The 13,440-nt window shown below is 61.8% G+C and overlaps 2 protein-coding genes across 2 annotated transcripts; one reads left to right on the top strand and one right to left on the bottom strand.

Annotated features, from left to right (window-relative positions):
• Positions 1 to 1,936: 1,936 nt before the first annotated feature.
• Positions 1,937 to 5,834, top strand: APRT (adenine phosphoribosyltransferase; the record flags this gene model as incomplete). The annotated part of the gene is made up of 5 exons (XM_082290302.1): positions 1,937 to 2,016; positions 2,432 to 2,535; positions 3,497 to 3,630; positions 4,436 to 4,514; positions 4,785 to 5,834. The coding sequence occupies 5 exons, from the start codon at positions 1,937 to 1,939 to the stop codon at positions 4,925 to 4,927; spliced, it is 540 nt and encodes a 179-aa protein (XP_082146428.1). The 3' UTR covers positions 4,928 to 5,834.
• Positions 5,835 to 7,511: 1,677 nt separating this feature from the next.
• CDT1 (chromatin licensing and DNA replication factor 1) lies at positions 7,512 to 11,939 on the bottom strand. Its single transcript, XM_082290000.1, has 10 exons — positions 11,550 to 11,939; positions 11,008 to 11,145; positions 10,695 to 10,912; positions 10,303 to 10,497; positions 10,038 to 10,183; positions 9,658 to 9,761; positions 9,268 to 9,456; positions 8,449 to 8,583; positions 8,133 to 8,334; positions 7,512 to 8,048 (listed from the first exon to the last, which is right to left on the bottom strand). Exons 1-10 carry the CDS (start codon positions 11,907 to 11,909, stop codon positions 7,885 to 7,887), a joined length of 1,851 nt encoding a protein of 616 aa, XP_082146126.1. The 5' UTR covers positions 11,910 to 11,939; the 3' UTR covers positions 7,512 to 7,884.
• Positions 11,940 to 13,440: the final 1,501 nt, after the last annotated feature.

The raw sequence follows: 13,440 nt of genomic DNA, 5'->3' as shown, positions 1-13,440 counted from the left end.
TGTGGGCTGGAGCAGTGGGAGCACTCAGCAGCTCATCCTGGTGAAAGCTGCTGGTTTGCCAGGGCTTGGTTGGGATGAGGGGCCTGGGAACCCCACTCAGCCTCTGGGAAAATGTGGTGGAGTCTCCTGCAGTAAGGGTGGGATCGGGGGGGGGGGGGTCACAAACAGGACAGGGGTGACACAGACCCCCCGTTCCGGCCCCTCCGTTAGTGAGAGGCAGAAGCAGAGCTGCCTGGCAGGCTGAAATGATCCTTTTTCCCAGGAAATAAGCTCCTGCTTATTTATTTCCACGAGTAGGCAGATAAATTCCATCAGCAATTCCATCTGCCAGGAAGAAGAGGAGTTGCTGGAACAGCTCATTGTCCAGTGCTGTGGTTGTAAGGCCACAAGAGAAACCCGTCCAGCTCATCCCAGGGAGTGAGAGTGCTGCGGAGCCCCGGTTCCACTGGAAGGCTGTGTCCTTCCTCCGTGTTTGCTTCCCTGGAACAGCTGCCCGAGAGGATTTTTCTGGTGCCAAAGAGATAATCTGAGTTCAGGGAAAATCTTAGTTTGTGAGGGAATGGTTGTGAAGGGAACAGGGGCTGTCTCTGGCAGCAGAGAGTTTAACAGGGGTTGGGATTGTTAAGCCTGGGGAAGAGGAGGCTCCAGGGGGATCTTAGAGCTCTTCCCAGTGCCTGAAGGGGCTCCAAGAGAGCTGGAGAGGGACTTGGGACAAGGGCCAAGATAAGGGGGAATGGCTTCCCCAGAGGGCAGGGTTAGATGGGATACTGGGGAGAAATTCCTCCCTGTGAGGGTGGGGAGGCCCTGGCACAGGGTGCCCAGAGCAGCTGGGGCTGCCCCTGGATCCCTGGCAGTGTCCAGGTTGGACATTGGGACTTGGAGCAGCCTGGGACAGTGGAATGTGTCCTTGCCCATGGCAGGGGCTCTCCAGAGGGTGTGGGGTGAAGTTTTCCCAGTCACAGCTCTCAGCAGCGAACACTGAGCTCAGCCAGGGGTGTCACAGGCTCAAATTGCTTCTGCTTCTGCAGTGGGCTGTGCCCAGATGGGTTTGGAGCAGATCCAAGGTGGGCTTGCTAATGGAAGAGGAGATCTGAACTCACTGAGTGGATTTTGCGTGGCCAAACAACATTCACCACCGGCAGATGGGAGATAGGAGCTGTGGGAGCTCCCTGACCTGCCCAGGCCTCGCTGACACCAGGAGCTGTTGGTCCAGGAGCCGGGGCTGTGTTATCGTCCCTCGTGGGGGATGGTTGTAACAAACACAGAACGACTCCAGGAGTTCACACGAGGTGACGAGGGATGGAAAAGCAGAAAACAGTGAAGTCCTGAGGAGCTTGTGGAAGGCTGGGCAGGGTGAGGGGGTGGAAGTGGATCCCCTAGGCAGGGCGCTCCTTTCTGAGGCAGGGAAATCCAGCCCCACACGGAGCAGGTACCTGAGCCTGGGGCTCCATCCATTGCAGTGCCAGGGCTCCACGCACGGGGGAATTTGGGCTCCGTGCTTGAGGTGTCAGAGCTCCAAGCACCAGGGAGCCAGGGGTGCTCATACCGGGGGTATCGATGTGTGCGGGGGTACCACACCTCCGTGCCCCGCGGGGCTCGGAGCCCTGGGATCCCTCTGTGCCTGCAGCACCAGAGCTCCACGCCCTGGGAAGTCGGGGCTGTGTGCACGGGGATACCAGATCTCCGTGTGCCCGCGGGGCTGATACTCCATGCCCCCAAATACCGGGGGGACTGGGGCTCCAAGGCCCCGGGATACCGGAGCTCCGCGCACCGGACGGACTCCTGCTCCATGCCCTGGGGTACCAGAGGTGGAGCTCCCGGTACCGCCCGCACACTGCGGTGCCCGCCGCTCTGTGGGGCCGCCCCGGGGCGGGCGGAGCCGCCCCTCCCGCCGGGCCGGGCCGGAGCTGAGGCGGCTGCGCACGGCGGGGCCGCCATGAGCGACGAGAGGCTGCGGACGGTGCGCGACCGCGTCCGGCCCTTCCCGGACTTCCCGGAGCCCGGCGTGCTGTTCCGGTGCGGCCGGGGATGGGCACCGGGATAGGGACGGGGATGGGGATGGGGCCGGACCGGCGGTAGGACGGGGACGGGAACAGGATGAAGATGGGGGCGGGGATGAGGACGCAACTGGGACAGGGATAAGGATGGACCGGGAATAGGAGCAGGACCAGGGCCAGGGGTGGATCGGGAAGGGAAGCAGGACCGAGACTGGAGCCAGAACTGGGGATGGAGCCAGGATAGGGCCGGGGATGGCGCCAGGACCAGGGCTGGCGATGGGGATGGGAGCAGGGCTGGAGCCAGGCCGGGCAGCTCCTGTTCCCACTGCCCGTCCCTGCCCTGGCAGCACCAGGAGCCTTCCCCGGGCTCAGCAGCTCAGCGTGTCCAGAGCAGCCCCCGCAGGTCCCTCACTCCCCGCCCTCTCTCATTGCAGCGATATCAGCCCCTTGCTGAAGGATCCTGTGGCGTTCAGGACTTTGATTGATCTTCTGGAGGATCATTTGAGGGCGTCTTTCCCCAAAATCGACTTCATTGCAGGTGAGTGTTGGTTGAACATCCCTGGGGCCGGGGCAGAGCGGTGTGTTCCGGGTGGGAAGTGTGGGGTAGCCCTTCTGGAATGTTGTAGCCCTTGGACACGAAAATCACCTGAACATTGGCCTGTGTCATGTGGTGACACGGGGGCAGTTTATACCCTTAACCTCCTGCTGTAAGTTCCTGAAGCACTGCTTTGGGTTGTGTGCCCTCTGATACTTCAGTGCCAGTTCCACAATTCATTGTTAAAAAAGAGGGAGCACGCAGAGCCTGCTTGTTTTCCTCAGGGAGCCTCTCCGGGCCAGCACAGGCAACCTCTGAGGTGTTCACCTGGCCCAGGGCTGAGGAAGGCAGTGCTGGGGCTGGGCCACAGCCCAGGGTTCGGGGAGCACGGACCAAACCTGGGCCAGGTGTCTTGTGATAAGTGAAGTCTGCCCAGAGGGACAAAGTCCCTGCTTGTGTGGCCGAGCTGATACCAGGGCTCTCCTGGGTTTATCTCTAAGGAAAAGGGCTAGAGGGGAGGGAAATGGGCTCTTGGGGCCTGTCAGCAGCACATCTGGGTGACACCAGGAGTGTGGGCTGTGTTGTCAACCCTCAGAAGTGACTTCAAGAGAAAACTGCTGTTAGAGCCCCCCTGAATGGGAGGATAAAACGGAGGGGTCGTGCCAAGACCCTCCCCCAGTGAAATGGCTCCAATCTGAGCGATGGGACAAGAGGAGAAAGCTTCAAGTTGCACCAGGGAGGATTTAGGTCTGATATGAGGGAAAGTTAAATCACTGAGAGGGTGATCAGGTATTGGAACAGGCTGCCCAGGGCAGTAGTGGAGTCACCATTCCAAAATTGTGTGGATGTGGCACTTGGGGACATGGCTCAGTGGTGGCCTTGGCTGTGCTGGGGAATGGTGGGACTCGATGGTCCTGGAGGCCTTTTCCAGTGTGAATGATTCCCTGATTCCCTGATTCCCCAGGCCTGGACTCCCGTGGGTTCCTCATTGGGCCCCCTCTGGCACAGAGGTTGGGGATCGGCTTCGTGCCCATACGGAAAAAGGGGAAACTCCCTGGTCCCACCGAGTCCGTCTCCTACAGCCTGGAATATGGCAAGGTAACGCCTGGGAGGAGCAGGGGCTCGGGCTGGGGGGCCAGAGGGGGCTAAAACCAGTGGGGAGGGAGGTCCCAGACTGGGTTTCTGGTGCCGTGGATAATCCAGCAACGCACAACCCTTGGGAATGGCTGAGCCGGCCCCGAGCCACAGTCGCTCCCTTTGTGCCCGGGGGTGATGTTTGGTGCTGTGCCATGATTCTTGTGAGGGGCTTGGTGCTCAGACTTGGTGCTAAATGGCTTTCTTTGGCTTGAATTCAGGGGCATGACCACGGAGAGTGTTTCCCACTCTGGCAGTAAGTGCTGTAAGTCAGAGCCGTCCCGCATGGCTTCCCACCCTCCTGCCCCGTAACCCTGCGGCTGCTCGAGGACTGAGCCTAAAGCTGTGCTACTCCCACTAGTCACTAATGGCAGCAGAAGCCCCAAAGCCAGGCCTAAGCCGTGAGGATTGCTTGGGCCCACCCCAGCACATCCAGACAGGTGCCAGCTTGGATCTGGCTCCAGGCAGAGCTCCCCAGTGCATGACAGGGGGTTTTTCTCACCGAAGAACTGCTCTGGGATAAGATTCCACCATAACTCACGTGAAGGAAGTTCAGGATCTTGGTGTGCCAGAGGGTTGGCCCAGCAATCCCCTCCCTGCTCTGTAGTTCCGTGGCGCTCCGCTGTAGCTGGAATTTTGGGATTTTAGGTGCTGAGTGTTCAGGCTGATGTCGCTGAGGACTTGTCTGTGTTCCAGCATGAACCAGCGGCTTGTGAGGGGTTTCTCTCCGAGGCCAGACTGAAACAAAGCTGCTCCTTGTTCCCTGCAGGCTGAACTGGAAATCCAGAGCGACGCGGTGGACCCAGGACAGAAGGTGGTCATTGTGGATGACCTGCTGGCAACGGGAGGTGAGGGAAGCACGTGTCACCCACGTACACCTGTGTTCATGAAATCATGGAGTGGCTGGGTTGGATAAATCCCATCCAGTCCCACCCCCTGCCATGGGCAGGGACACCTCCCACTAGCCCAGGTTGCTCCAAGGCCAGTCTAACCTGGCCTGGGACACTTCCAGGGGTATCCACACCTCTCTGGTACCCACAGACTGTTGGCAGCAGCAGGGCTGGCTGTGGGGCTGGAAGCTGCCCCTGGAGTGAGGATGTTTCTGCTCCCCTCCACAGGTACCATGTGTGCTGCCTGTGAGCTGCTGAAGAGGCTGAAGGCCAAAATCCTGGAGTGCCTGGTGATCATAGAGTTAAAAGCCCTGAAAGGGTCAGAAAAGCTCAATTCCATCCCTTTCTACTCCCTGCTGCAATATGACTGAGGAGGAGCAGGGACAAGGGAGCGCTGGGAACAAATCTGAGGCTTCATTCAGTGACTCTGGGTGTCACGAGGGGGTGGGCAAGGGGGTTAAACACATAGTTTTGAGCATGGCCAGATGCTCCTCAATCCTAAATTTCCCAAACACTGAGTTGAGTGTAAGGATCCTTTCTGGAGTTCATCCTTTTGCGAAGGAGCAGGCTGATAGGGGGGATGGAGACCAAGGTGCAGCTTCACTGAATCTGTGGTTTCTAGGAGACCAAAGTGACAACGTTGCTGCTGAGGCAGGAGAGCTCTGACAGGGCACCAGCATTCCCTGAGCTGGGCCTGTCAGCCTCCAAGGAACCTGCTGAAAAATTCCCAAAGAAACACAGGAGATGGGCAAAAAGCAGTTATTTCTTTAAGGGACAAATCCTGCTGTATTTGACCTCAGGGGATGGTTCCAGGTGCTCTGTGCTGTCACTCACACCAGAGGAAGCTGCTCCTACATCAGGGCTGTGCTTGTCCAGGAGAACAAAGTGCCTGCTGTGTCCCTAAAGCAGGATGGTGCTGGTGGGGATGAGCTCAGTCACTGTTTTCCTTCCCTGGACCCCCCAGGCACCTTTTGTTCAGCACCAATTCCCCATCTCCTGCACCACATCCCCCTCCCTGTGCTGCTGCTTTTCCTCTGCTCTGCTATTTTGGGCCATCAGGCTGCTGCCGGCTCAGAGCCTGCTCTTGGGGGGAGTTTGGGGTCGGGAGAGGCCACAGGAAAGGTGTTCAGTGGTCTCAGGTGTGTGATGGATGATGGGGGCTTTGGAGATGCTTCCTCCAGCATGGTTCAGTGTGGTCACAGCCAAATCCCTGTGTGCCGAAACTTCCACAAGCCTGAAAACATCAGGGACTGTGTCCCTGGCCCAGCAGGGACTGGACTCACGGGTAAAATAAATATTGACTGATTTTTATATTTTCTAAACTGTCTCAGAGCTGTTCTTGCAGTGGCTGAAGCCATGAATGACCCTTGGGAGTGTCTCCCTCCAGCCCCAGGTGGTCAGTGGAGCAAGGTTTTGGTGTGAGCTCTCACTAACCCCCCAAATGCTTGGAATTGTTTTCCAGGGAGCATTCAGGTACCTTTTCTTTATACCTTGCACCCACCTCTGGCTGGAGGGGCTTGGCCAGCTCAGCTGGTGCCACCTCCCACCCTGCCCTTCCACTTGTAAGGACTGTTCCAGCTGTTTTTGTCCCCATTTCCTGAAAAGCCACCTCGATGCCTTTCAGTTTACGCTGAGGAGCAGCATTCCCTGGGGACCCAACCTGTCCCAGGGCACTTGTCCCACAGCCAGCCCTGTGGGGAGCCAGGGCAGGCAGCACCTCACAGGCCTGGCACCAGGAGAGGGTCCCTGCTGCGGGGGAGAAGGGAAAATCAGTTCCACCCCAAAGAGCCTTGGAAAGCAGCTGCGTGCCAGGGAAGCAGCGTCAGCCCCGTCGGTGCCAGCAGGTGACATCAGGGAACGTGGGGACGGTGCCCTGGCCCTGGCTGGGCTGCCAGCAGCCCCTGATGTCATTTGCTTGGAGAGATGAGGCCAGGCAGGGGTGGCTTCCAGGTGGGAGAAGGGTTTTATCCCGAGGAGCAGAACAGGAGCTCACTGGGAGCTCTCCTGGGATGTGAGTGTGGCTGCCAGGCTGCTGATTCCAGCTGCTTTCCAATCCTGCTCCTCGGCTCCAGCTGCTGAAATCCAGCTCCTTTCCACCACGGGGAGGGCCCTGAGCATGGCTGAGCCCCCAGCCTCACAGCCAGCCCTGCACATCCCTCCAGACCCCAGGCTGGGTTTAATCCCTTCTCCTCCTCCCTGGAAACTGGGCACGCTCCTGGCCAGCAGTGGTGAGCAAGGGCCTGGAGGAGGAGGAGGAAGAGGAAGGCCTCCTGCTCCTTCGGGAAGTGCTGTGGGATCTCAGATGCTGCCAGACTTCAGGTGGAGAATCTGCCCAGGACCAGCATGGGATGGAAGGATGAGGGAGTCACCTTTCCCTGCGAGGTGTCCCCAGCTCCAGCCAGCCTGGCGTGAGGTGTGACGTGGCCCTGGGCAGCTCCCACCCCTCCCCTGCGCCCACACTGCCCCGACCCGGGCGCGGTGCCAGCCCAGCACCTCTGCAGCCATCCTCACCCTCTCTGTCCCTCTTCCCAAGCCACTTCAGCCAAGTGGCCTGGGATTTCCCCTGGGAAAAAGCCCCCCCCCGGACCCGTCAGCCCTGCCTGCCCCTGTCCCTGCAGGGGCTGCTCCCCCCTCCGCATTTACAAAAGCTGCATTCAGCTCCCTGCAAGCCCACGCTCACTTTTTCCAGTGAGTCTTTCTCCAGGAGCTGGATGAGGACCCAGCCCTTCCCGGCGCCAATTGCCATGGAGAGCCACGAGACAAGGCAGCGAGGAAGAGCACTGGGTTAACACAAGTCAACTATATTTAAAACATTTAATACAAATATGTTTTGACAAGTCCTGTAGTTGTTTCCAGCCAGGACTGGAGGATGCGTTTTCCCTCCCTTAAAAACAGAACGAGGCCCGAAGCTCCAAAAACATCAATTTGTGACTTTTTCTCTCACTCCTTCCCACCTGTCACCCTCTCAGCCTGCCCCGTTCTGCCTTCGCCCCACCAGGACCCAGTTAATGGAACAAACCTCCAGAAATGAACCTTCAGGAGACCCCTCATGCACTGAAACTTCAGGAGAAACGGGAAAGGAGAGGAAGAGGTTGCTCGGGGTAGGGTCGCTTTCATCATCACCCCAGGACTGCTCAAGGATTAGGGGACCTACAATCCTCACGGAACCCACCACAGGGATTAGTTAAATTAAATTAAGGCATTTTGCTCTTGCTCAGGCACCCCTGAGGATGAGCCTCCTGCCAGCCCACCCCAGGACCTGGAGCGCTGTCGGGATTTGCTACATTTTGAGGAGATTGCACAGAGAAAAACTCAACCCCTGAGGGGCTCAGAGGGCTCCGGCCTCCTTGGCCGCCTTGTTGAGCCTCTCGGTGACGAGGCCCAGGTCCTTCTCTTTGTCCAGCTTGACGTAGGTATCCGTCCTGAGGGCGTGCACGCCCACCCAGTCGGGCAGCAGCTCGGCGAAGAGCCGCACGTGTTTCTCCATCTCACCTGCGGCGAGGAGCACCAGGGTCAGAGCTCGCCTCCCCTCAGCCCCTTCCTCCCGCAGCAGAGATTCCCCCCGGGAATTCCTACCGGGCGCCACGAGCTCGGGGCAGCTGTCGGCCAGGCGGGCACAGAGCAGCTCCATGCTGAGCGCCGGCTTCTTCTCGGCCACGAAGACGCTGCGCAGGACGCGCGCCATGGCCGGCAGCCGCGCCAGCAGCGCCGCCCGCTCCTCCTGCCGCGCGTCCCGCGTCAGCAGCGCCTGCAGCCGCCGCGCCTCCTTCGCACGGATCTGCGGGACGGCAGGGATGGGTGAGCACAGGCAGCACCCCCGGGCCCTGAGGGGACGGGGTGGGCACAGGCAGCACCCCCAGCCCCGTGGCTCGGCCAGGACAGGGTGACTCACCCGGTCGAGCAGCCCCTGGGACACCCCTCGGAGCGCGCTGGAGGTGCTGGCAGGGGCCGGGGCTTTGGAAAGCGCCGGTTCCCCCGCACCGGCTCCGGCCGTTCTTAGGGCCAGGTTGGCAAGAGCTTTTTCCATCTGCTCATGTGGAAGAGGGAGGAGGAGCTGGGTTACAGTTTGGGCTGGAGGAAGGAGAAGTTTCCCCTCTGCCGCCCCCACCATCACCCGGCAGCCCAGTGATCCCAGCCCAGTTCTCCTGATCCGTCCTGCCTGCACCAAGGAGTTCGGGGTGCTTCATGGAATCCTGCAGTGCTCTGGGTGGGAAGGGACCTTAAAGCTCTTCTCACTTGCAGCCCCTTGCCACGGGCAGGGACACCTTCTGCTATCCCAGGCTGCTCCAAGCCCTGTCCAGCCTGGCCTTGGACACTGCCTTGGACATCCAGGGGCAGCCCCAGCTGCTCTGGGGACCCTGTGCCAGGACCTCAGCACCTTCCCAGGGAACAATTCCTTCTCAATATCCCATCCAGCCCTGCCCTCTGGCACTGGGAAGCCATTCCCTGTGTCCTGTCCTTCCATCCCTTGTCCCCAGTCCCTCTCCAGCTCTCCTGGAGCCCCTTTAGGCCCTGGAAGGGGCTCTGAGGTCTCCCTGGAGCCTTCTCTTCTGCAGGTGAACACCCCCAGCGCTCCCAGCCAGGTTTGTGTCCCGCCCGCCTCCCTCTCACAGCGCTCCCAGCCCTGTGGCTCTGAACGACCCTTCCTACCCCTCTGGTCACACCTTCCCAGAGGTGGCACAGAGAGAGCCAGTGCCCAGCCCTGCCTCACCTTGGGGCTCAGCATCCCCCGGGCTGTGCTCAGCACCTCCTGGGCCGTGCTCAGCCTGTCCTCCTGCGGCGCCCGCGGCAGCTCCGCGGGGCTGATGTCCGGCACCTCGTCCACGTTGAAGCGGGGATGCCACCGGGTCAGCTTCTCCTCTGGCACCACCATGGGAGGGCTGAGGGCAGCCAGGAATGCCTGGAGAGAGGTGAGAGCTGTGTCAGGGCACCAGGAATGGGGAGGCAGCCACTGCCACCCTGTGCTCCCAGCATGGCTCGGTGACGCAGGGATCAAATTCAGAGCCCATCTCCAAGAGGAACCGCCGTGTCCTTGAGCCTGGATGCCACCCCACTCCTAGAAAGTGACAAGCCCAGAGCCAGGGGTGCCAGGTGCCCTCACCCTGTGGTGCTCCCTGACGATGTTCACCAGGTTGCGGTGGAATTCCCTCCGGCGCTCCAGCAGCCGCGACGCCGACAGGTGCGGGCGCCCGTCCACCTTCTCCTCTGCAAGGAGGGACACGAGCGTCACCCACAGCACCCTGGAGGGGCCCAAACCACGGGAGCCTCAGGAAGGATGGGATCAGAGCCCTGCCATGAGCTGAGTCGCTGCCACAGTTACTGCCCCACCATCCTCCTCCCTCTTGTCCCAAACTTGTTCCCCACTCCCAACATGCACAAGGGCTCCATTTAATGGACCAAGCGGAGAGCATCCCTATGGATCCAGGGATCAGCCAGGACTGAGCGTACCCCAGCTCTCAGGCACCCCAAAACCGTCCATACCTTCCCCCAGCACCGGCTCCAGCGTGAGCTGATAGTCAGACTTCTTCCCGCCGCTGCCGAAGGTGGGGACGTTCTTCTCCTGGCGCAGCTGGTACGAGCCGGGATACACGGCCTTGATCTGCCCCAGGTGCCGCTCCTCGAACTGCCTGTGGCAGCACCAGAGAGGTTGGGGACCCCCAGAGTCACCGGCCCCAAGAGTGTCAGCTGGGACCCCAAAACGGGCTGCTGGGACCCCAAAACGCAGTGCCCACCGCTGCCAGCTCACCTGCGCATCATGTCCTGCACGCCCTGCTTGACCTTGGCAAAGGTGACGGTCTCAGCGCGGTTGAAGAGCATCCCGGTGATGGTGTCCACGCTGCGGAACATCTCTGCCAGCACCCTGAACTTGTAGGGCAGCGTGAGCCCCGGGGGCAGGTCCTGGGCCAGGGTGTGGAACCGCTGGTACGCTGGGGGCTTCTTGCTGCAGGGAAGGACAGGACAGGGGTCAGGGTCCCGCCAGGATGGGTCCTGCTGCTGACTCAGTGTCCACCTCCCACCCCAAACCCCTTCTCTGAGTAGGTATCGGGGTCACATCACCTGGGGACATCGGTGTCCCAATGCTCAGAGCCCCCACACCCCTCAGACCCCCCTCAAATCCCTCCTGCAGCTGCTCCTCACCCGGCCTCTCCCGCAGGAGCCGCTGCCCCGGTGTCCCCGGCCGGCCCCGCTCCCGCTGGGGCTCCGCTGCCCGCTCTCCTCTGCCGGACGCGCAGCTCCAGCTGCCGCACCTGCTCCAGGCGGCTCTGCAGGTCACTGCTGGTCCTGCTGGGGACAGAGGGAACCTGGCCCAGCACCTTCATCCTCTGCAGGCGGTCCCGCAGCTCGGCCACGTCCTCCTGGGCAGGGAAGGAGGAAGGGGACACAGGGTCAGAGCGGGACACGCAGCACCAAACGCACCCAGAGCGGGAGCAGAGCCGGGAGCAGCCCGTACCCGCTGCAGGCGCCTGGCTGTGCCCGGGTCCTGCCCACGGCCGGGCGAGCCGGTGGTGGTGGCCGGCGGGGACACGGCCAGGTCCCGTGAGAGGGGTGTCAGGGGTCGAGGAGTGGCCGGAGGCGAGGAGCTGGTGGCCTGCAAGAGAGAGGAGAGTGAGGGGACGTCCAGGGAATCCACCCGCATGGATCCCTTCCCCTGTGCCCCTCAAAGTCTTGCAGTGGGAAGGGGAGCCATAGGGGGGCCTGCAGTAGGGGCAGGGGGCAAGCTCGGGGGGCAGAGAGGCTGAAGGGGGCAAATTTTGGGGCTCCTGCACTTGGGGCAGGGGTAAGTCCGGGTGAGGGGGGGACTGTGGATCAGGAGAAGGGGGGGCAAGTTCTGGGGGTCCTGCACTTGGAAAAGGGGTCGAACACTCGCGGGGGCTGTTGTTTTAGGATTCCACACCCACCCACTCCCCCCCCCCACGCCCCTATCCTCCCCCATCCCTTTCCGGGCCTCATCCCAGAGGAAGCGGCACATCCCCGACCCCACCATCTCCCTACCGCTGCCGGAGACCCCGGCTCCGCATCCCGGGGCAGCTCCAGCCTCTTCCGCGCAGACTTCCCGCTCGGTTCCCCGAGCCGGGCCCCGACCGGCGACTCCGGTTCCATCTCCCGGCGGCTCCGCTTCCTTCCCGCCAGGCCCCGCACGGCCGGGGAGCCCCCGCGGGCTGGGGTACGCGGCGAACCGGGCAGCGGCAGCGAGCGGGTGCTGAGCCCCGCCGGGGAACCATCCTCCTCCTCCCGGAGCACCGAGGGACCGGCGAGGGCGGCCTTGAGCTGGCGGCCGCCGCTGCGCTTGGCCGGGGCTCCGGTGGTCGCTTTCGTCTGGCCGAAGAAGTCGGTGAGGCGGAGCTGGGCCATGGCCACGGTCCCGGTCCCGGTCCCGGTCCCGGTTCCGATCCCGATCCCGATCCCGATTCCGATCCCGGTGCCGGGGACACGTGGGGCCGGACCCGCGCGCTTCTGGCTTGGCGGGAGCCCGCGCGACGAGGCCCCGCCCACCAGGGGCGGGGAGAGGTCACGTGAGACGAAATTGGCGCCACTCGGCTCTTAAAGGCGCCGCGTCCTCGGGAGCGGTGCCGCACATGGGGGCCGGGGGGGTTCGGGACATCTCCAGGGTAGGGGGGCTCCAGCATTCCTGGGTCAGGGACTGGCTGATGCGCCATGGGCAGGGATGGAGGTTGCCCACTCCAGCAAGTGGGGCAAAAGCAGGGAGTTTACATCTGGAATGGTGCTGGTGGTCACCCCCTCCTGTGTGCTCCCCAGTGCACGTGCGGCCAAACCCTGACTGGGTTCCATCGAGAGCTCCATGGTGGCATGGAGACCCTCCAGGGTCCAGCGATGGGAACGAGGGGCTGTGGAGGCACCTGCAGCATCCCCCTGCTGCAGCATTCCCTGCCCCACACTGTGGCTCTGTGCTGTTGGCAGTGCCCGGCGCTGGGAGAGGCCTCCTGCCCATCCCTGCCAGCGCAGGCACTCAGGCCGTGCCCGCAGCACTTTATGGAGCCTCACGGATGTCTCGCATCTCTCGTAAAACCTGAGCGAGGCCGGCAAAGTGCAGTGGGGCCGGATTCAGCTGCGCAGGGCAGGGCTCTGGGGTGCCATTCCCAGTGCCCATTTGCTTCAGCAGCCTCCATTCCTGGCCTGGCTGCGGGTGCTCGGGGCTGGGTTGGGAGCGAGAGGGTGGTGCAGGTGCCTGCATCACCCTTTCCTGGATCCCTGCTGGCTGGGGGGTGCAGTGGGGGGGTGGCAGAGGTAATTCCCATATCCAGCAGGTCTCATGGACACGGTGTTAATGCTGAACTTCACATCTTTGTGACGACAAGGGTTTAATTGACGTGAGCAGAGCCCTCTGGACGCCAGTGATGAGGGTGGATGCAGCCACGTCCCCGTGATAAGGATGCTCTCGCGAGGGGCTGTGCCTGCCAAATCCATGGATACACACACTCGGGAGCCATCAGGTCCCCCGTGGTTTGGGGGTTATGGCGTGGGCAGGGGTGCCTGGATGGCTGGGGCTTGGGCACATTTGGGGTGGGGAGAAGAGGCCCTGGAATTCTAGAGGGAGCCCAGAAGAGAGTGGGGAGCAGTCCAGCCGTGTGCCAGCTGGATGCCAGTTTATTAACCGTGTTGGGAAAACAAGCGCAGGGAAGCCAAGGAATGTGGAGAATTTCATGGGCTGATGGTTCCTGTTGGAGGCTGGTGGTTACCAGCACTGCCAGGTGTCACTGACCATGCTGCCCGTGCCACCAGCTGTGTGTGGCACCTTCCCACTGGGATTCGAGTCGGGATGAGGCGGTGAGCGCAGCTCCCAGCTCCAGACGTGACCCCCACACCCCTCACCTGGGCTCCCAGTTCCATGGGGGTGTGGGTCTGCCTCTGGCTCTGCAGTGGG

Source organism: Coloeus monedula, assembly GCF_965178545.1.
Source record: "Coloeus monedula genome assembly, chromosome: 13".
Lineage (NCBI taxonomy): Eukaryota > Metazoa > Chordata > Aves > Passeriformes > Corvidae > Coloeus > Coloeus monedula.
This window is presented reverse-complemented; position numbering and strand designations above follow the sequence as displayed.